Consider the following 24,085-nt stretch of genomic DNA (forward strand, 5'->3'; position numbering starts at 1 on the left):
TGGAATATAGCATCAGGAGAACTTGTTAGCTGTCGGTTGTGTTTGTGCAAGTGTGTAACGCCAAGGGCACATTACAAGATGGTCACATGTCGACATGAGCCATTTAAACACTCACGGGTGAACTCACTAAACAGTTTCTTTCATTCATTACTGACCATGCAATCTTGTTTAATCTGCAACATTACTCCAGTCTCCTTCAAAAACCATTCTAATATACTGATTTTTGCCGCTCAAGAAACGTATTATTATCAATGGTGAAAACATTGTGCTGCTTCATTTTATTTTTATGGAAATAATTCAAAGGGAACATTTATATGAAATATAAATCTTTTGTAGCATTATAAATGCTTTTACTCTCACTTTCAGTCAATTTAATACGTTGTTGCTGAATAAAGGTAGGCTATTATTATCATACTGACCATAAACAAGAATGTAAGTTAAGTCATTGACATTCTTTTAAATCCAAGAATGATTACTTTTTATGTAAAACAGGCTTATTATAGTATACATTATACACACAAAATTAAATGTTTGCACTGCTTATGGAAAGCAGGCAGAATTTTGTTTAAAATTGAACAGAGTTGAAAAGAGTTTAGTTTATGTACATTTTTTAGCGATCAATGATGATGATGATCAGATGATGGAAGAGAGTGTTATAGCTGGGCATACGTCCAGACAAGCAGTGTAATCGAGCACGAGATCACTATTATATATATTGCCAAATGCAGAAATCCACTACTAAGCGTTCGGATCCGGCTGTCAAAACGGAGATCTGCTGCATGAACAAATGTTTGGCCTGTGTCTGAAAAAAAACCTGGAGTACTCACAAATATAAAAAGGTGACGCACTTCGGTCTTGTAATGTGTACATGGCTTGAGGAAAGTGTGTGTATATTAAACACACATGCTAAGCCGACAAGTGAATTAAAAGCACCTTCTTTTGTGTTAAAATGAACCTTCATGGTACCCAAGTTCTTAAAACATCTCAACTCCTAGAGGCAGATCATGTGAAATGTAGGCCTTCAAGTTACTTTTCACGAACTATCCATGCAGTCTGGAGCAGGAAACTGATGGCCTGCTTCACAGGTACAGTTTTTAGCTCTCCGAGGTCACATGATGCAAACCCCAACGCTTTCTGACCGTCTCCCTGCAGGACGTCCTGTATCCCTGTTGCTCCTGTGCCGACGGTAGCAGATCTGCTGCGTTTGTAGTGCATCATCAGAAGCACTGCATCCGATTCCTTGCACTGGAATTTCCTCGCCTTCTACACCGGAGCTTTGGAATGATTTTACCGGCTGTGTCTCCTGGGCTTCTCTCATCCCACACAGCTGCAGTTTGCCGCTGAAAGCCATTTGATGGTCTGCCAGCTCGTCTGGGCATCCATGAAAGAGACGGTCTCGAAGCGTGTGGGTCTGCAGCAGGGGTGAAGGCTCAGCTTGCGGCTTGGAACGCTGCCGTTGTCCGTCAGCACCTTCAGGGCCAGGTCGTAGTTCTTACGGGCGCTCATGCACGTCCCCACGCAGTACTTGAACAGAACGATCTCATCCGAATCATAGCCGAGGCCCAGATCACGAACCCTCATCTCCTTCCTCTCCAAACGACAGTCCTGGCTGCTCCGACCTCGCTTGCGATTGCGCTGCTCCTTACGGTTTCTCTGAGATTTCCGAGAACTGGAGTTGTTTGTAGAGGAGCGCAGCCACCGGATTCGATGACCCTCACCTTCCTCGGCCAGGGATGACTCTAAGGGGACAGAAAACACAAGATGATGACAGAAGTGACCACAGAACGTGAACAAACGTAAAGATTCTGTCATCATTGCTAATTTTGTTACAAACTCATATGACTTTTTTTCTTCTGGGCGACAGAAAGGTGAAAGAAATTAAGAAGAATATCTTAGTAGCTCAAGATAAATTGGGGCAATAAGCACCCACAAATTGTACAACATTTAGTTCTGGTCCTTGATCTGAGTGGTCGAACAGCATTGCATAAGTGCTAATATATCAGTCCAACAGCATTGGCTTTTCACTGTTTCACATTAAGTTTTTGTAAAATACAAACTGTAAAGATTCATCGATTATTAAATGTAGAAAATGTTGAAATTACATAAAGAATTAAATTAAATTAAAGTCAACTTTTAGGCTATTATGTATGAGCCAACTGCAGCAAGAAGTTTGGTGGTGAAGGCACAACTAACAACACTGATAATATAATTTGTCTGTTTGGTCAAAGCATGGGGACCTATAAGGATATATCTTTATGTTTTTATACATTTTTAGCACATTTTAGACATTTTAGCATTAAAAGTAGTCTCACACAGAAGAGGGTGTTTGAGACACTATAGGTTTGTCTTTACTTATATATGCCCTTTTGTTACTATTTACAGTCTGTCAAAACATACTTGCAGAAAAGCAATATCACACTCGCAATAGTGCTTTACAGCCATATAGGATGGTGATTACCTCATTCAATTAGCCATCAAAAAAATAAAAATTCGGAAAATATTAAACGTAATTTATTTACAAAAAATATGCCCTTTCACTGTAAATCTCAAATCACATATAGCCAATACATTTTCCATATCATGGCACATATCATTTGGTCACAAGATACAAAAGAGCCAATGATTTGTCACGATCACCGGCTGGAGTGCCCTGGTTGTCCACTAGAGGACAATTCATCCCAGACTTCGGCCACTCTGTCAAAGACTTTACATAATCCTCTGCCTTTCACATAATTTCACATAATCCTCTGCCTGGTTTCAGCAGCACTCATTGTTTGCACCTGTATCTCATCAGCAATGTTAGCCCTTTATATAAGCCAGCTTCTCATTGTCGTTCTTTGGCAAGTTTTGTATGTGTATGTCTTTACTGCAGTTCTAAGCCTTGTATCCTAATTCTCCTGTATATTGGTTCCTGGTCTTGTTATTCTGGCTGTTTTCTGGATTACTTAGCCTCACTTTTTTGGATTACCTATTTGTGCATCACCTTTGCCTGCTTTTGGATGACATTTGTGGATTATTCCTTCAATAAACTACTACATCTGGATCCTTTACCTTCGTGTCACCGCGCAGTTCATCACAACATAAATTCTAATGGTACACTGTACCAAATTAAAAAAAAAATTGTAAATAAAACAAAGATTACGGGAGCATGTTTTGCAAGAAAATGCTATGTCATTATTTCTACTAAAAAACTGTCATGTTTAAAGGTACAATTTGTAAGATATTTGCAGTCAAATATCCAAAAATCACTAGGCTAGTGTTATATATTTTGTCCAGCTGATTACTAACAATATCTCTAATGTTTTCAACTACTTGTAAATTATGAGAAAATTCCCATTCTAAACAGTGAAACGGGGCAGTTTAGTCGCCTGTCAATGACGTTAGTTACCCTTTGTTACCGCCTTTACTGACGTAGAAACCACATGACAACAGTGTCGTGGACAAATGCGGAAGTAGCTTCGCGACAAACTTCAACTAGTAAGAGATGCCGATCTCTCTTGTGTTTTACTCGACAGGTAAGTCGTTTTGATTCGTATCTTTACAGAGAACGTATGCTATTATAATAGGGAATCGCGTCTCTAGACGCGCGCGTGGATGCGTCTGATCCATAGTCTGATCGCGTCTTTGCATTGACTTTGTATGTAATCTACTCGCGCAACATTGTATTCGGGTTAAATACATGATTTATCTTTCCGTCTGATTGATGGGCATCAGCGGTTGGGTAGAAGACAACAAATCCTATCATTCCATGCACCTTCTTAGCATCAACAAACCACGCAATTGTTTTGGTAGTGCGCCCTCTAGTGGCAGGTCCTACAACCTGTACCTTTAATTCAATATGTTACTTGCCGATTCTTTGTAATTATTTAAATTTGAACTTCCCTAGAAATTTCTAAATGAAAACTGTTAAAATTCTTAATATATATATATATATATATATATATATATATATTTTTTTTTTTTTTTTTTTCAGTGTACCTGTACGTCTATAACAGCAAATGATGGATTTGGATTCTGTAAAGTATATTCATTTACTGTACATGTACTCAATAACTGGTAGGGGCTCCTTTTGCTTTAATTACTGCCTCAGTTCAGTGTGGCATGGAGGTGATCAGTTTGTGGCACTGCTGAGGTGGTCTGGAAGCCCAGGTTTCTTTGACAGTGGCCTTCAGCTCATCTGCATTGTTCTGTCTCTTGTTTCTCATTTTCCTCTTGACAATACTCCATAGATTCTCTCTGGGGTTCAGGTCTGGTGAGTTTGCTGGCCAGTCAAGCACACCAACACCATGGTCATTTAACCAACGTTTGGTGCTTTTGGTAGTGTGGGCAGGTGCCAAAACCTGCTGGAAAATGAAATCAGCATCTTCAAAATGGTCAGCAGAATGAAGCATGAAGTGCTCCAAAACTTCTTGGTAAATGGGTGCAGTGACTTTTTGTGTTTGGCTTTTTCAAAAAACACAATGGACCAACACCAGCAGATGACATGGCAGCCCAAATCATCACAGACTGTGGAAACTTAAAACTGGACTTCAAGCTACTTGGGCTATGAGCTTCTCCACCCTTCCTCCAGACTCTAGGACCTTGTTTTTCCAAATGAAATACAAAACTTGATCTCATCTGAAAAGAGGACTTTGGACCACTGGTCAACATCTTAGTCTAGGTTAGATGCCTCTGACGTTGTCTGTGGTTCAGCAAATTCCTTGACACGTCTGTGTGTGGTGGCTCTTGATGCCTTGACCCCAGCCTCAGTCCATTCCTTGTGAAGTTCACTCAAATTCTTGAATGGATTTTGCTTGACAATCCTCATAAGGCTGCGGTTCTCTCGGTTGGTTGTGCATCTTTTTCTTCCACACTTTTTCCTTCCATTCAACCTTCTGTTAACATGCTTGGATACAGCACTCTGTGAACAGCCAGCTTCTTTGGTAATGAATGTTTGTGGCTTACCCTCCATGAGAAGGGTGTCAATGATTGTCTTCTGGACAACTGTCAGATCAGCAGTCTTCCCCATGATTGTGTAGCCTAGTGAACCAAACTGAGAGACCATTTTGAAGGCTCAGGAAACCTTTGCATGTGTTTTGAGTTGATTAGCTGATTGACATGTCACCATATTCTAATTTGTTGAGATAGTGATTTGTTGGGTTTTTGTTAAATGTGAGCCAAAATCATCACAATTAAAAGAATCAAAGACTTAAACTACTTCAGTCTGTGTGCATTTAATTTATTTAATACATGAGTTTCACAATTTGAGTTGAATTACCGAAAATAAATGAACTTTTCCACGACATTCTAATTTATTGAGATGCACCTGTACATTGGCTACTTACAGTATCATAGTTTCATGCTATTTTGCTTTTTTGAAGCATCCACTTTCATTATATGGAAAACAGTGGCCATTTTCTACACAAAAAATCACCTTTTGTGTTCCACAGATAGAAAGTCATTCAGGTTTGGAATGACGCTGACATGAGTAAAAGATTTTGGGTTGATCTATTTCCCCAGAGAATACAGATTCTGGCATGTGGCTCTGATGCATTAAAATAGTCTCAATTCCTGCCAACACTGTAATGTAACACTGGCATTTAAAAAGGTGATAACACTAGAGGCTCTGGTTCACGCCTCAGCAGCTGATTGTAATGTGTGCACGTCTCTCCACGGCGTGAAATTCCTCCTGCTGTTTGCAGTGCACCTTACTGCCACCGCACTGGACTACTATTGTATTGTAACTCATGCAACTGCAGCATGCAGCACTAAAAACATCCCACAACATGCCACATCATGCTTATAGAGTTTTGTTTAAAGTCACAAGGTGAGGAGAACCTTAGAACATGATTCAAACTTTCTCCAGGCGAAAACTGCAGTAATTAGCTTCCAAGGGAGCAGTTTGCTGTGTCAAAACCTGCATGGAGGAGCTCTGGATTATTTGAAGAGGAATATAAAATTGATAAGGAAGAGCGTGCTGAGATTATTCTATCGCATGCATGAGCCAGAGAAAACATGTCAAATGAAAATGGTCCCTTGAAAGATACTACCGGTTTTCTTAAGGTTTAGAGACAAAGTATTCCTTATGTGCATCACAGCAATAAATTACACTGTAACACATATGCACACTGAAGACAGCTATTTAAAATTGTAATAATATTTCGCAATATTACAGTTTTTACCGTATTTTGGATCAAATACATGCAGTCTTGGGGAGCAGAAAAGACATCAAAAACATTTTTAAACTTTATGTTTTATGTATCTTCTTTGCAGACCTCCAGCAGTAGCTTTCATGTCACATCTGTTAATATATTATGCATTTTAGCTGTTTGCGTATTTTAACGGCCAGTCAGCATCCATTGATGGCAGTGTTTTTGAAAACGGGGTCTAATTCAGTGGCAGCAGAATGGTCAATATCACGGTTGACTTCCTGAAGAGTGTAAACACTGTGAGGCTGTAGCTCTGTAAAAACACGGCTCTGTTTGTTTGCTCAACATGTCAGCTTGTGGCTTAACCATTGCTAATCATGTTTATCATACTGCATACAACAAAGTACATGGACATGCCGGCATTATATTTCTGAAGTGCCTTACAAAGAATTAATTACAGAGAAAATATTTCTATATCTTAAGACTGTATTGGTCCTCACAAGAGATACTCATGGTAAGTTTGCATTCCACTTGTTTCTACATTATTATGTGCACAGGTATTTTATTTCCAGTGAACATAATGAAAAATAAAATATTTTGCAAGGAATTTGCCTCGAAGCAATGTGTCACTGTGACATAACACAGAATTACAGGATGAGAAGAACATCGTCTTAGATTTCAACAAAGATGTTCCCTATAAATACCAAAATAGTGTTGAAGGTTGAATGTCACATAAACATCCAGGTCACATTTCATCCTAAAAACCAGAAGGAAAGAAGAAATCATATTTTGCATAAAGAAAGTGAGTCATATTTACAGTTGTGTTCAAAATTATTCAACCCCCTTGACTTGCAAGACAATTTGCTGTGGAGGATAACATTTTATGAAATCAATTTAACAAAGGCATCAGTAAAGTATTAGAAAAAGTTTGTTAATACACTTTTGAGTGATTCTGAGAATGGAACATTGATGAATCATGATAAAATTCAAATTGACTCTAAACATTCATGTTCAAAATTATTCAACCCCCTTTGTGCAGAATCTTTTATTCTTTAAAATCACCAATAAACGCTGTCTGTAAGTGTTTAGAAGCTTCTGTCACCTCTCTACTACAGTCTTGGCCCATTCCACGCCTGAAAAAGCTTTCAGATCACTGATAATCTTTGGTTTTCACATTGCCACTGCTTTCTTCAAATTCAACCAGATACTTAAAATGAGAATTAAGCCTGGAGACTGAACAGGTCACTTAAGTACATTCTGTGACTGATCCCTGAACCAAGCAGTAGTAGATTTGAATGTGTACTTTGGGATGTCTGTCCTGCAGGAAAGTCCATTGAGCATCAGCTTCAGTCTTTGCACCAAAGGAATCACAATTCTTGTCAAAATGGCCTGTTACTTCAAAGAATCCATGATGTCCTTCATACAGTCATGATTTCCACTTCCTTCTACAGTAAAGAAACCCCCTAACAGGACTGATCCACCTCCAAGTTTGACGATGGAGATGTTGTTCTTCTGCTTATGAGCTTTGCCATTTTTTGCAGCAGACATACCGCTGATCCATGGGTCCAAAAAGTTCCAGTTTGGTCACATCACTCCATAAAACATTCCTCCAGAGCTCCACAAGTCTACACAAATGAATTTTGTCAAGTTCAAGTTGGCTTTTGTTCTTCTTGATCAAGAGTGGTATTTATCAAGATGTCTCAACATGAAGGCCATACTTGTCAAGTGTTCTTCTTACACACTGCATTGAAATTGTTTTCCTCCTTTCATCGGGTCATCTTGCAAGTCTTTGGCTGTACATTGCAGGTTTTTTCTCAGTTGCTCTGATTAAACATTTCATGATATTGTGCTTTTTCTTCCACAACCTCTCAAAGGTTTTCTGGTAAAACACATTTTAAGCTAAGAAATAAGGCTGAGAACTGTGTCTCTAGGAACTTTCAATGTCTTGGAAATCATCATATAGCCTTAGCCTTTCTAAGGTACTACGATATTTATTCTCTTTTGCTTTTGTGAGATCTCTGTTGACATTTTTGCTACTCAACTTCAATACATGCATGGGCCAAACTGTATGTGTAACAGCTCAAGCTAATTCTGTTTTTAATAGTTTCTAAAGGCTTAATTGTGTTTTGAGACGGTTTTATTCCCCACCATGCAAATAAGTGATTTAAAAACAGCAATGTTGAATAGGGGTTGAATAATTATGACATAGCAGTATTATTAAAAAATCTTATAACTCAAATATATTACATTATATATTGACAATATCACTTTTAATATGCCAGTGAACTGTTATAGATGAAAGTTTTATTATATCCTGGATCTTCAGAAAAGCTTGTATTTGTAAAGTACTGCAGTCTCTAGGGGGTTGAATAATTTTGAACACAACTGTATATTTCATTGTGACATTAATTGTAATCACATTTAAGAACAATAACCACCAACTTCTCTTTACTGGAATGCTCCTAAATGATTCTAAGATTTCTTTACTGTTTTTTACTGGTTTTCTACTGTTTTCAACTTAAGTAATAAAATGTTATACATATTCTGTATACAATGTTATGTAAATGTCATATGCAGGTTAGACTTAACCGAAATCATTCTAAACCATAAAATCATTATTTAGAGCAGGATTTGATTTGCCAACATTGAACATGACTACACAGACCTAGACCTACTCCAGTTGAGCAGAAAAGATTCAATAAAATGTGCAAGTGTTTAAAACAGATTGGATCCATAGTCTTCTTGGGGGCACAGATTAATAGAACCAAACCTAGAACTATTGATGTTTGGCAGTGTTTTTTTTTTTTTCTAAGATACTGGATTATATATATATTATTAAATTGGGTTAAATATGATCTGGACATATTTTTGACAGGTTTCGTGCCATTCACCCATTAGGTCTTTGTGAAGTGTCTGAGGTAACAGCAAGTGTAAAACATTATTCCCAAAGTATTCAAAGCTCTGACAGGTTAGACAGAAACTTAATAATAACTAAAAGGGATAGTTAATCCAAAAATCTACAATCTATCTACAATCTCAATTGGGAGTGTCAATGGTCCACTTGAGAGATGGGTGGCAGTAATGCACTTATAAGTCTGCATTCCACCGTGAAGCAAGAATAATGAGAAAACTTGACAGTTTTCTGAGTCTGTTGATAGTCAATGAAACATACAGTAACTGAGACCTTTACTGAGACCTTCATCTGTTCATCTGAAACAGCTCAGTCCTAAATTAGGAATTATGATGAATTTTGTCCTGGGGTTTTAAAGACAATTAATATAGTAATATTATCATTTTAACTTGACCGACACTATCAAATGAGAACAAAATCTGAACTGAATTGAGCTGGATAATGATACTAACTTTGCTCTGAATTGAATAAATTGCATTACACTACATAAAAAATAATGGAATGTTATATAAATAACATTAAATAAAGCTGCATTCCAGCCAAAATTGAATTTATTTATTTATTTATTTTTTTTGCATTATCAGTATAATTATATTTTGTAATATCTGACTTTTTTTTCTCAGAGCCAATAATAATAATAATAATAATAATAATAATAATAATAATAATAATGAAAATGTTTTGCAGCTTTAACATCTTAAAATTCAATCACTCAATGCCAGGGGCGGATCTAGAACAATATTGATGGGGTGGCGAGAAGGGGGCAGGAATTTTTGAGGGGTGGCAACATATGGCAGACATATATATATACTGAAATTTCGTCACAGTTAGATGATAAATAGTATATGTACACACTACAAAAGGGCACAGGCTGCCATTTACAAACTTAATATCATGCAATCAATGTCTTGCATTTGAAACAAGTTCATACAAGGAATAAGTGACCATACAATGTGATCTCACTTAATAGGAGACAGAAGTGTGATAGAAGTAAGGGGCATTATCACAGGAAAGGCATTAAGGTTAAGACACAGGTGATGAGTGGCAGATGTGTGAGAAGGGAAGCAAACAGTTTTTTGACTGTGACTGTATATACAAAATAAGAAACATTAAAAAAACAAAAAACACTGCTTCATATTCAGCAGGATTTACACCATTTACACCAGTGTCACATTTTAAACTTTGTTTCTCACTAATGCATACAGTATGCATCGACATGTAATTGAGAGCATTCTGAAAGATTAAGTGTTATCAACATGTCAATTTATTATAAGAAACACAAGACTTTAACAGCCAATGACATTTACAGCTGGGGGGACTCAACTGATTTTCTACTGTTTAGTGTTAATCACCATCTAACTCAACCAGTCAAGAGCTACATTTAGCATGATGTTATATGAATATGGTCCCTGAAGCATAGGTTTTATTAGCTGACAATAATAATAAATAAATAAACATTATAGGCACAAATACAAATGTTCTTTTAGAATTTTTTTTTTGAAAAATATGGTGTTATTGTTTTGGTAAGTATAAATTAAAACATCTATGAAAACTTGTGTGATATTCCTTTAAAAGAACGTTTTAGTATATCTTTTTTTAAGTATATTTTATATTTTTATATTTTAATTTCTTACATAATTTCTTTGAGTTAGACCAAACTTTTATTTTGGTGGGTTGTAGACAGAGTTTCTGTGTTTTTTAATATACTTTTATTATTATTAGCTATTAGGCCTACTTGAAGTATAGCATACTCTACTGTGCAATAGTACTATATTTCTTTTTACATTTCTTGAAGTTATACCGAAATTTTATTTCCCTTTCATAGGTCACTTCGATGCTGCGGTTACGTCACCGTATGGGAACACCCCTCGGTGTGACGAATGTCTGAAGCCCTATACCATCCCGCCAATCCTATTGGCCAAATAGCGTTTGGCACCACCCCTACGCATGCGCACGCATCGTATACCTTCAGGGAAGTGAATCATCTGTGCCTTAGAATCATCTCGCGTTCTCAGCGGTTTCTACGAGCAGTGCTAACTCCTCTTCGCGGACGCGATGAATTTCCGAAAATGTAAGGAACCGTGTACCAGGTTCATCACAAAGGGAGACTCACATGAAAGGTGCGTAGTATGTTTAGGCTTACATCACGCACAGGCGGCGCTCAGCGGCCTTTCCTCCCGTCCCCACTGTGATGGCCTGCGGCTCAGAGTACTGCGCTTGAGGGGGGATGTATTTTCTAATATCACCCCCGTGTCTAACCCCCGTCATGTCACTTCTGCGGCTGCACGAGGCGATAGCTTGGGGTGACACGTGCGACATGGATTTTGAGGACAGCGCAGCGCTGGAATTTTCTCCACGTCGCTCGCTCTCCCCTACCCTGGTGCAGGAAAAGAGCTTTATTGAACCGGTCGTCTTCTCTAACGAGGATTTTCAGCCCACACCGGAGGCATGAGACGCCATCTCCTTCGGTTGTGGACGTTATGACGACGACATTTTATCCACCGCGGCCTCGGGGTCTGAGGACTTCGCGGCCGACACTAGCTCTCTCCCTCCTAGTGAACAGGAGAAGCGTGTTTCCCCATCCTACAGCGAGCTGTTGGATGTGGTTTCTCGCGCGGTGGGTAAATTGGGACTGGATTGGGAGGTTGAGAAGGCCGAGGCCCAACCTTCATCTAAGCTGGACGACCGTTTCTTAACTAGTCGTACACCTGTGCAGCCCCGAAGGCCCTTGCCTTTTTCCCCGGACCTCCACCAAGAAGTTTCGAAGTCCTGGAAACAGCCGTATTCGGCGCGTATCACTAAACTTCAACTTTCGCTGCGGCTGCAGATTTTGCCACCATTTATGATATGGCGAACCATGGCTATGCAGCGATGCCTCCGGTGGAAGAGACTCTCGCCGAACATCTCGCGCCCAATTCGGCCGCGGCACGGAAGTCTCACCCCCTTCTTCCCTCTAAGGCATGTCGAGTCACATCCAACCTCGTTGGGAAGTCCTACATGTCCGCCGGCCAGGCGGCTGCTTCGCTCCACTCTATGGCGGTCCTTCAGGCCTACCAAGCGGAGCTCCTAAAGGAACTCGACGAGGGGGAGGGTATCACACCTGAGGCCGTGAAGGAGCTACGACGAGCAACGGATTTGGCGCTACACGCTACCAAACATACTGCTCGAGCAGTGGGCCGTTCCATGGCTGGTTTGATTACGGTCGAGCGACACCTCTGGCTTAATCTCACCGATATCAAAGAAAAAGACAAGTCTTTTCTTATGGATGCCCCGTTTCTAAGTGTGACAACTAGCCCCGGTTTGTTATACAGTGTCAGGGATGTACTGACCGTGCAGTCGTGCCCATGGCGCTCTGCTCTGCCTCTCATCTAGATCTTTCTGTGGTTCTGGATGTTCTGGAGCGGTTGAAGAGGCTCTCAGCTTGCTAGGACGGGACTCTTCTTTCTCCTCCTGAAGGAAATGTCCATCAACGAGACCCAGAAGACATACAAACACAAGCAGCATCACCTGCAAGAAGAACAAAAGATGTCATAATAACTGATACAGCATGTACTGAACTGAAGCTGTTGTTATGATTGCAAAGAAAGAGCCAATAACACACTTTAGTAGGAAATACAGTGACATGAATCCTCAGGGTTAATATAGTGCACTGTCATGGCCTGTCCATTACTCGTCTGTGTCATATAAACCCTGACAGAGTAAACCGATCCGTGATGTCCGATCAGCCCATTCACATGGATACGCTTTCCATCCCCAAACCTGAACTGCAGGAGACCTCCAGTGATCCTACACAGCCAACACTACAGCCACTTTAATTACTTAAGCAACACCCAACACCACCGTAGATCCTCATGAGTAAATATTTCAGGATGACTTTAATGAATGAATGTCTGTGGAGTGTCTGGCTGAAAAGATCCAATGAGCCGGAGTGAAAATCAAGCGTGCTGAAACACAAACAAGTCCAAACGGACACGCTTCTGACACATTTGTTGTAATGTAGTAAAAGCAAGCCGAGACCAAACAGGTGTCATGTCAGGCAGCATCAAGGTCATGTTTATTTATTAGCTGATAACCCTAATGATATGATGAATGCTCACCTTCCAGTTCCTCAGGTGACATCGGGCAGGTGCAGCCATGCAGGTCTCCAGACTTCTCCACCCATTTCCATCTAGAAATGAAAAGATGTATTATTTGATATGCATGCAAATATAATGGCCCTAAACAAGTGGCCCTTAAAGAAACTGTTATTTTCAGCAGTGCATTTCTGAACATGATTTCAAAGCTTTGGTGGAAAGATCACTGAAGATCAGCTCTCCTACAGAAATAAGATAAAGGCTGTTTGGAACTTCTGCTTTTTGCATTTTATAGCAAAAACATAGCGGCATATCTGACAGATGAATAATAAGAGAATTTTATTGTGAGCAATTTCTTTAATATGTCACAAGATTAAAGTTATTTAATTGTTTTCCGTCTTGCTACATTCTACATGAGACGTCAAGATGTGCAAATATCAATCAGATGTTATCTGACTGTGGTTTTTTATTTCTATATGGTTTTATTACACAGCAAGTCCTGCCTTTCCTGTATCATGTATTTTGCTAGTAAAGCCATGAAATTAAAAAAATAAATAAAAATAGTCTTCCAAGACTTTATACTCAACAGGCATTTTTAAAGTTTGTAACTATATAGGGTGGCAATATGCGCCGTTAATACGGGACACTTACCGGCCAGGATTTTAATATTGCCTAAAATATCCAGGTTTAGGCTGTTTGCACTGTGCAGGTCTATCATTGTGTGACATTAGAGCTACAGAGAGCAGAGCAGACGGCTCCTTCTGCTTTCCAATCGCTCTCACACCTACTTTGGTGCCTTTTTTAATGGTGCACAGAGACGCTCAAATGAACGAACACGTGCTTATTTGCATCGCTTTTATCGTTCCTTGTTGATCTCACCTTCTCACGCGCAGCCCCACGATTGGTGGATTATGTGCAATACCTGCATGTTATTGGTCAAACTGCTTTGGATATTTTATGCAATATTAAAATCCTGCGTCCCGAATGAATTGCGCATATGGCCACCCTTTAAATATATGATCATTAATGATAAGGTCTTTGCAAAGGACAACCTCCATATAGGCTAATATGAAGGCAATTTTAAGACTCTTTTATATATGTTTCTTTTAATAGTGTGTTTTAAAAGAAAACATTTAAAAATGAAATAATTGGCATTTATATTGTCATATTTTTATTGTTAAATTATTTTTAAATAAATAGTTTTTCTTTTATTATTATTAGAATTATTATTAATATTATTAATAAAAAATTATTATTATTAGAGATTACTATTACTATAGCAATTATTCCTGTTACTATTAAATATTAATACGATTTGTATATTAAATATTGGTACAATTTTTTTTGTTCCCCAGATGCTCCAGCACCCCCTTGGGAAATCATTAATATTATAAATTAAAAATTATTTTTAATAGCTTTTTTTGACAATGAATACTGGTCCAAAATAAACTTTGTTTCTTGATTTTAACAGTTTCTTTTCCCTGAAATTTCCTGCAGACACTCTCCATGTCTGACGCACTGTCAGGCAGATTCAGGTTCCCAAAAACTCATTTACTAATCGACAGGACAATTTTCACCTAGCAATGCCCTAGCATATACACGGAAGACCTTGGCAACCAGTGTTGGGGAAAGTTACTCATCTTTGATTGTTTTCAATATCAAAAAGTTATATTTTTGGCAAATTTAAAAGCCCTTTCACACCAAAATTTAAATGAATAAGTCTCAGGTTTAAAGAAATGTAAATTCAAAAAGTTCAGACAAACCATTCAGCTGTGCTGCCATTCTGGATTGCATGAAGAATAGGATGAAAGAGAAGGAAGTTTATTTTCATGTTTATTTAAAGTCATTTTTGCTTATCAGTATGAATTCAACATTATATCATCATTAATCACATGGCTCTTGACCACATGTATAAACATGCAAGCACTGAAGCGCTCTCTCGTGCTGCACAGAAATGGCACACATTTAAAGGCAGCTGCTATAAAACGATTAAACAACAGGATGTGATGAAAGCAGCAACACAATTCAGAGCTGACCTAGAGAGACTGTTTCACCTGCAGCCTTAAATATCAAACTTACAGCACTCTGCTGCTATGAGTAACCCACCACTGCTGAGGTCTGCAAGCTGTTGTGTGCACTGACACAGTCCGCTCAGTTTGGCAGCTTCACTGAGTGACATAATGGTCAGCAGAAGATTTAAAACCCTCTGTCACTGAAAACACTCTTCAATTATAAACTACAAGCATATACAACTATTAAAGCTGAAGTGTCTGCATGCTAACGTCACTAAAACCGCAACAATTACCAAAATCACATCACTAATTGTGCCAATCTATACATTTTGGATTAGAAAATCGAGACTTGTGAAGCATTGGTGGATCATGTTGATTTTAAATGTGATTCTCATCATCTGTGTTTCTTCTGTTAGGACACCTGTGTGAACTTGAGGAGAACTGACTTCATATATTGATTAAAAATCAACAAAACACCAGTCGATTCAAACACACTGAACAAAAATAATAAAGAAAAGCGATGGTAGTCCTGCAGTATTTGATACAGACAACTGATCTGATGTTGCTAAGTCATCAAATGCTTCGACATTCAGTGTGTTGTTCTTAGCTAATATTATAAATATATATATTTTTAAATGTACAATTTATTTTTTATTTAAATTTTTATAAATATAATTGTAATCATTTTAATGGTCGTATATACAACTAGATTTCCATATATTAATTTCTTTTTTAATTTAAATGTTATATATATATATATATATGTATACCACTATGCATTTTGTATCAAAGCAGTAAATCACAAAGGCACATGCCTTCACCCCATCAAAAGATGAAAGTAAGTTTGAGATGATCCACCGTTGAAAAACTTCCTTCAACTTCAAATTAAGAAAGTGTCTATATAAGTGTATATATATATATATATATATATATATATATATATATATATATATATATGCCATTAAGATCAAACAATAGGAAAGCTAAGTCAACATCCTCCTGACATACATCAAAGAGAATGTGGTTAAAGATGGATTGTGAAACTGATACGATGTGTCTGGTTTCAAACCGTCACGCTGAGCTGCTCGTGCCAATCACATTCACCCAATGAGAACACCTGGAGTATAAATTAGCCATGACAAACACTATTGGTTAAAAGATCTGGTCAGTGTTTTTGACAGAAAATACTACTTTTATTAAGCAAAGATTCTTTAAATTGATTGAAAGTGACAGTAAAGACATTTAAAACATTACAGAAGAATTCAACTTGAAATAAATGCTCGTTTTGTAACTTTCTATTAATCAAAGAATCCTGAAAAAGAAAAAGAATCACCACTTCCACAAAAACATGAAGCAGCACAACTGTTTTCCACATTGATAATAATCAAAAATGGTTTACTGGAGTAATGATGCTGAAAATTCAGCTTTGATCACAGAAAAGAAAAAACACATTTTACAATATATTCAAATATAATATAATTTTTTGAATGCTAGTATGTCTACATGAAAATTGCAAGTGTTGTGCAGCTTATTTATTATTCTGACACTTAAAAGTGTAACATTTTCTGAGGGAAAGAGAATCAAAAATGGTAGTGTTTCACCTTGTAACATTAAAAACGGCAAACTAAAAGAAATTAGGATCATATTACCCCAATTTTACAGTCTCTGCACTGGCTACCTATTAAGTTCCATATCAGTTACAAATTATGATTTACATACCTATAAGGCCCTTAATGGTTTAGCTCCTGCGTACCTAACTAGCCTTCTACCACGCTACAACCCATCACGCACCCTAAGGTCACAAAACGCTGGACTTTTGGTAGTTCCTAGGATAGCAAAGTCCACTAAAGGAGGTAGAGCTTTTTCACATTTGGCTCCCAAACTCTGGAATAGCCTTCCTGATAATGTTCGGGGTTCAGACACACTCTCTCTGTTTAAATCTAGATTAAAAACACATCTCTTTCACCAAGCATTTGAATAATGTATCTCTTAAATTGTGAGTGTAGTTGCATCTGATCAAATGTGCATTTTTATTCTTTAGCTTGGGTTAAACTAATTAATTTTACTGTGTTGGATCAGCAGCTATGCTAATGATGTCTCTATTTGTTTTATGTTTTTAACTAGGATTTACACAAGCTCCAGTCTGGATCCAGAACACCTGAGAAGAGATGATGCTGACCCCTCAGAGGACCCCAGATGCTAACCCTGAATCAACAAACAGAACTAACAAATATTGCTCCAATGTGACTGCATCATATAATAATCATGAATTATTAATAATATTAATAATGTTCATCGTCTGGCTGACTACGTCTTGTATTAATTTTTCTAAAAATCCTTTCATACGTGCACAAACTGACAATCACCACTTATAAGCTATTACTAAATATTGTAAAAAACATAATTTTCTGTAAAGTTGCTTTGTAACGATATGTATTGTAAAAAGCGCTATACAAATAAACTTGAATTGAATTGAATAAACCCCACAGCCTTGCATCGTGACAGAGAGGTTTTAACAGGCAAGCACCAGTCAAACAGTCTTCAGAAGGATCTAATGTTGTGAATAAGACAGACAGAGAGATGATCAGAGATGTATACATTTTATACAAGCCCGTCTGTGAACGAAGAGAGATGAGCTGCTCTGGAAGGACAATTTTGACAGAATTAAAAAATGTTTCTGTTTCTGTAAATGAAGAGGCGTCTGTTGGGATTCTCTAGTGAGAAACTTCTGTGTGAGCGTGACAGCGGAGAACCAGATGTCCGGCTGCGAACACACACACTCTCACACAACCATCTATCTCTCATCTCCTTGTTTCTCTGTGGTGTACACAGATACACACATCTGACAGCTCCATTAAGACAAATGAACCTGCTCTCTGACATGATGAATCAAAAACATCTCGCAAATAATAAAATCCAGTGTGTATAGGATACACTTTTCAGCAGTGTGTGTGTGTTTGCTGTGGGGTCCGAGCTGTCAGATGGAGAAATTGGGAGCCAAAGGAGAAATCTGGCTGGGTAACGTGTGTTATTGGGAATAATGAAGACTGAGATGGAGAGCTCAACTGAAGTGACAGAAAGAGATGAATTCTGAAAAGTGTTTGCATTTGTTTACTCGGATGATATTACAGAGCGTTCCACACGGCTGAGTTTGTTGAGTGAACTCGATGCGTTTTACTATCCTGTACACAAGCACAAACTCATACACCGTTCACTACTTAAAAATTACATGATATATCAGGGTTCCTCAAATCAATGTGCTGCAGAGTTCAGCTCCAACCCTGATCAAACTGCCCTACCTGTGGTTTTCTAACGAACCTGAAGACTTCGTTTAACTTGCTCAGGTGTGTTTGATTAGGGTTAGAGCTAAACTCTCATGGTACTGGTTCAAATCCTTACCAAGAGGATTGTTATTATTATTATTTTTTTTTTTTGCAATAAAACGTTGCTGTTTTATAGATTAGGAGAACTACATGAATAAAAACAGACAAAATGAGTCAGTAGTTGAGATACGGAGTATAAGATTAGTAAAAAAAAACCTAAAAAATAAAATGTGTGTGCAAAAGGATCAGCTCATTTGGACTTTGGAAGATTTGATGAGAAATGTTTAAGTTCATATTGAGATCTCTGACTTCTGAGTGGCATCTTGCTAAATCTGAGCACAGTTCGAGACATTGTTGAGATCTTGTCTGAAACTCTACAGAAAACGTGAAAATTAAGAGATATTTCTCAGTGGAATAAAACAAACAATAATTATAATGAATTATATATTGTATAATTATCATAGAATATATAATTCTAATAATTTCCCAGAATTGACAAGTTAAAGCTGTTAATTATTTCACTGAAAGGGTAAAAATGATATTTTCATCAGTTACAGCTTGTTAGCTCTAGCACGCTGCCCACTTGAAATCAGACACACAGATGAATTAGTGTGGTAAGATCACACTTGTGTTGTTAAACTGATGAAGATGTTTTCTTCATTTGCTGGTGTTTTTTCAATTTGCATGTGTTTTCTTAAGTTGCAGCGCATTGAGCTCTCTCGGCCACCGTAGAATGGTGATTTAACTGACTTTAATTACCTGTGCATTATACAATTTTAATGCATACCTGCCAGCCAATCAGAATCGAGTATTCAGACAGACCATGGTATAAGAGAAAAATAAAGTTTAGAAGTCAGAATGCATGAAATTTATTGGTATTTTGTTCACATTGGTATAATTCCCTGCTAAGCATTTAGCATTTAACTAGACTAGACTAACTAGTCTAGCTCACAGTCTGTTTACTGACCATCTGTTTGAAAATCATACATAAAACCAGAAAACACTTCTTGATCTGGAAAACTCTAACTTCACTTTATCTGACTTCAGGGAGGAAGAGCACACAGGTTTTGTTCATAAGTCCTCCTGGAAACCAAATCATGTTTACAATGTTTTAAGGATGAAATAATCACTGAATGAAAAGGCAACATTTTCCAGGTTAGGAACATCTAATCTGGATGAGTTTTGATTGTTTTCTGTTGTGCATTTAAGTTCATTTCTCCATAATGATTTATAACTGTGGTATACTTTTATTTCATATAAACTTGCCTCTAAACAAATGTCCTATCAGTCAGCTGGTCTCTTTCTGTCTAAGTGTGAAGTTCTTGTCCAAAATAAGCTGTATAATGTGCACCGGACTTTACATCAAAAACCTGGCTGTGCAAAACTAGCATTTAACTTTATGTAAGAATCGAACCCTCTCTTCCGTGGGCTCTAGTGTCCTTCTGCCCCGCTCTGACCCTGCAGGTGTTTCTCATTATTGCACAACTAGACTGTTCATTAGTGGAGGCTGTAATAAATTATCCAGCGGTGGACTGCCACGCAGTGACTGTGGTCCATAATTCTTACTAACACCACGACGCTCCTGTGTCCGGTGTGATCGCCTGACACTCATGTACTGCCCCGTCTCCATGCACACAGAGTCACGAAACCTACACTCGCTATGCAATCGCTTCATCAAAATTAAATGGATGCTGAAAATACATCTGAGCAATTCAAACACCAGCGGTTTACATGGACAAATCAGGGTTCAAAGACAGTTGAAAAATGGGTGGAAAAATGGGTGGCAAAAAAATGCATGAAAAAGATAAAATGCAATTTATATTTGTGCATAGTTAACAATATAAATAATTGCCTTTAAAAAAGGAGAAAAAAATGTAATTGAAACTTTTTATCGTTCTAAGTTTGTTTTGCAATTCAGACATTTTTCCCAGAATTGTGAGAAAAGAGTCAGAATTCTGAGATAAAATAAATTCCAAATAGAACTTTTGTTATTCTGTGGCAAAAATGTGTTTCCATAGAAAACACTTTCTGTGTCTTTTGTTGTCAGTTTCAAAGGTGTCCAAGAAAACTATTTTTATTTATTTTATATTATTTATTAATCATTTTATAACATTAACTATTTTAATTATTTATATTTTATTCCATACTATTTAATACTTTTTTATTTAAAAAATGTTATCAAAAAGTAATGAAATAATTAATTATTTTCTATTAATTAAATATCTGATTTTAAATCAATTATTTAAAAAAACAACAGTAACATCTGGTTCCTAGAGCAAAAGTGAGAACTATAAGATCCAGGATTATAAAGTAAGGTGGAAACTCCACTGGCAGGTGAGCGATTCTTCACAAATAGACAGCATGGAAGTGATTAAACAGTATTACAGCTTTAGACAGTGAAACTGAAAAGCGCTTGATGCTTGCATTAGTGTCTCTTAAAGGAGGTGTGATTCAGACACTTGAGCGTTAAGTGCCAGCGCATCCAATCTACCACAGCAACAGGAAAACACACCACATTAAAGACATTTCATCATGAATATACAGCAGGTCATAAACTAAAGAGACCCACCTGTGATAATACAGGGGTTCCACAAAACTCCATCAAACTCTATTTAGCAGCATCACCATAAAGCACATCATGTGACCTTTCAAAAAATACCATATGCTGATATCTTAAAAAATACACACCAGTGACTCAGCAACACTGCTATTTAATCTTTCAACATGACATAACAAATTCCACAGTCTAACCTCTGCATTAGTCACATAAAACCATGCCAACAGACAAATAAATTAATCATTTTGATCCTAGCTTTACATTATACAAGGGAGTACCAGCAGTCTATTTGAAAGTGTTTGCAATCTGATACTGTAATGCAATATTACCTGCTCAACAAACATGCCAATCATCTCAAGCAGATGGGATATAGGTAGGATGCTACATATGGTACTGGTTCTGTGTAAGAATGTTGCACATTCCAATCCAAATCTTTTAAAAAGATATTTACAAGAGGATACAGCAGTGGTGTGATGTTCATTTGTTCCAGCATAGAAAAGATTTGGGGAGGCAATGCACCTGAACCAGAACTGAATAGAATTGAGAATGAGAATTTATAATTACAAAGATATGAGACTTAAAGAACCACAAACAGCTCTAATAAGACCCCAGAGTGGAGAAAGCAGTCCTGCGATTCTCATCTAACTGTATCCAGATTGCATCTCTTCCAGACAGGAAAACAGCTCTTTCAGGAGCACACTTACTGTCCGTCCCATAATCAATCATCAGCTCAGTCAGCTGGGAAAGGCTTGTCAAATAAGCAAAGGAATACTCTTAATTAAGTATTCGGAGGTACATTTCCAACCTGTTTGTATGAGATTGAGGAAAGCCAGGCAGTTAAGCAGCTTTTATTTTCCTTTAATTTTGGGGGATCAACCATCTTTCAACAGATCCAACAATAACTGATGTTCTAAAACTTCGACTTTACTTTATTGTAAAGCAAAATTACATTTTAAAGGAAAGGGGAACTTAGAAGAACAAGAATAATCAAAGACCAAGAACTCATGCTGTTTTAAAAGACAATTTACACGTTATATTTTATAAGGTTACACATAACATTATTTTACATTTAAATTGAATCAAATATTCTGTGGCAAATGACAAATTATTTCTGATTCTTTTAAGGGCTTGGCTGCGTACACTTAAAGCATGAACATTATATTAAATATTGATATATCTATAAGTTAAAATACATATACTTCTTTTATTATGGAAAATAAATCTGGCTTGAAAAAATTACATGATTTTTTTTTTGTAATAAGCGCCACAAAAAGAAAGGTTCTGTCGACATAAATATGTAAATAAAATCATGTCTGTGTGTTTGTGTGTGTGTGTAAATGTAGTAATTATGCTAAAAGTTAAAACATGCAAACTTTAGACCAATGCTATAACATGATGCAAATTAAATATCTAACAAGAAAAGAAAAGAAAAGAAAAGAAAAGAAAAGAAAAGAAAAGAAAAGAAAAGAAAAGAAAAGAAAAGAAAAGAAAAGAAAACTACCTTTTCTGTCCCGATCGACCTCTCCTGTCATGGACTTGAGTGAAATAAATTAAGAAACGGTCAAATGAAAATAATCCACAGATAATGAAAATGTATTCCTTAAAATGTTTCCTCTGGCCCTCTCCCTGTAGTGATGATGCATAATTCTGAACATCCACGTCTTTCACATAAACTTGTGTCCAGAGCTCACTAGTGTTGTCTGGACTGACCCAGATGCGCAGTAAACGCCCGATCGGACGCGTTCAGCTCCTCGGGACGCGCTCTCTGCTCTAAACGCAGGAGCACTGCCAAAATCAAGTCCCATAAACACATGAGAGTTTTGAACCCCCGAGGTGTCAAATTCCAGCTCCTAGCCTCCTATCACATGATACGCTACAAGCGAGCGACGCGACAAACTCCAGCGCTCCCTTGATAATCCACGACGCGTGTGAGCGCGCTGCGCTCCGCTGATTATAATGAGAGCCTTCTGATTGGTCCATTGGGTGCCTACGTCACTCACGTCGCTGACTATAATGGGTTCAAGTCCGTCGCGTCGCCAGCAGCGCACATGAGTGAAAGACGGAAGATCAGGTAACGCGCTCACCTGGGCGAGACACTGGAGAAACTGAGCTCTATTCTATTCTATTCTATTCTATTCTATTCTATTCTATTCTATTCTACAGGTTCACAAAAAAATGTATTCAGTTACAGAAGGAAATGTTAGTTTATTTGTCCTCATGTGTCAGTGCTACATTTGAATAATTAGTCTTAGAGAGTTTGTTCAAATCACTAATTAAATGTGCACCAAATATGTGCAAATCACTTGTAGTTCAAAGTGCTTGACAAGCAAGATCTGTTTTTGATATTATTGGGTAAAATCCTTTCTGATTTTTATACGAACTTATTATATGATTACATAAGTTTATATATTATATAAGTTATAGGTAATATATATTAAATGCTTTTAAAAACATGTATATTTTTCAAATATATTTTCAAAATATTGTCAAAAATATAAAAGCCAAAAAAATTCATGTAGATATGTGTTGAAACATATTTTAGCAAATATTCTTTAGACTTTTTTGCACATATATTTTGAAATACACACACACACACACACACACACACACACACACACACACATATATATATATATATATATATATATATATATATATATATATATAATAGTAAGTAATATAATTAATAGTAATTATAGTCTTTATTAGGCCTATAAGGTTTAAGATTACATTAAGGTCTTAAGTTTCACACCCTTTCGTTTTCAATAAATAAATAAAGTATATTTCAATTTGGCACATGGCAAACTTAGGCAGCCAAAGATCAGTGCTCTTTTTAAGGAAAACAAAAATGAAAGGGTAAATTAAAATCAGTGACATATTAAATAAACATTAATGAGACATTCTGATTTAAAGATCAAATACCAAAGCTTTCTGGCTCGATCAGAAAACTGCTCTCTTATCTGTGATTACGTCACTCCACGGCTCTAACAGAAATCAGCGTGCTTGATATCAACACCAGATTTCAGACTAATAGAATAACTGACAGGTAAGCAAACAACACACTTTCCCACAATGATTTCT

At 37.2% G+C, this 24,085-nt stretch overlaps 1 protein-coding gene across 1 annotated transcript; it reads right to left on the reverse strand.

Annotated features, from left to right (window-relative positions):
- Positions 1-950: 950 nt before the first annotated feature.
- LOC132151386 (neurturin-like) lies at positions 951-22,891 on the reverse strand. The gene is made up of 4 exons (XM_059559499.1): positions 22,506-22,891; positions 13,137-13,207; positions 12,369-12,546; positions 951-1,739 (listed from the first exon to the last, which is right to left on the reverse strand). Exons 1-4 carry the CDS (start codon positions 22,534-22,536, stop codon positions 1,315-1,317), a joined length of 705 nt encoding a protein of 234 aa, XP_059415482.1. The 5' UTR covers positions 22,537-22,891; the 3' UTR covers positions 951-1,314.
- Between the last annotated feature and the right edge of the window lie 1,194 nt (positions 22,892-24,085).

The sequence above is a fragment of the Carassius carassius genome, chromosome 10 (assembly GCF_963082965.1).
Source record: "Carassius carassius chromosome 10, fCarCar2.1, whole genome shotgun sequence".
Classification (NCBI taxonomy): domain Eukaryota; kingdom Metazoa; phylum Chordata; class Actinopteri; order Cypriniformes; family Cyprinidae; genus Carassius; species Carassius carassius.

Coding starts and splice junctions, on each gene's coding strand:
- LOC132151386 (XM_059559499.1), bottom strand. CDS start 22,536: ATGACAGGAGAGGTCGATCGGGACAGAAAAG. Junction 13,208..22,505: donor GGTCGATCGGGACAGAAAAG/GTAGTTTTCTTT, acceptor TTTCATTTCTAG/ATGGAAATGGGTGGAGAAGT. Junction 1,740..12,368: donor GCCATGGGCACGACTGCACG/GTCAGTACATCC, acceptor CTGTCCCCTTAG/AGTCATCCCTGGCCGAGGAA.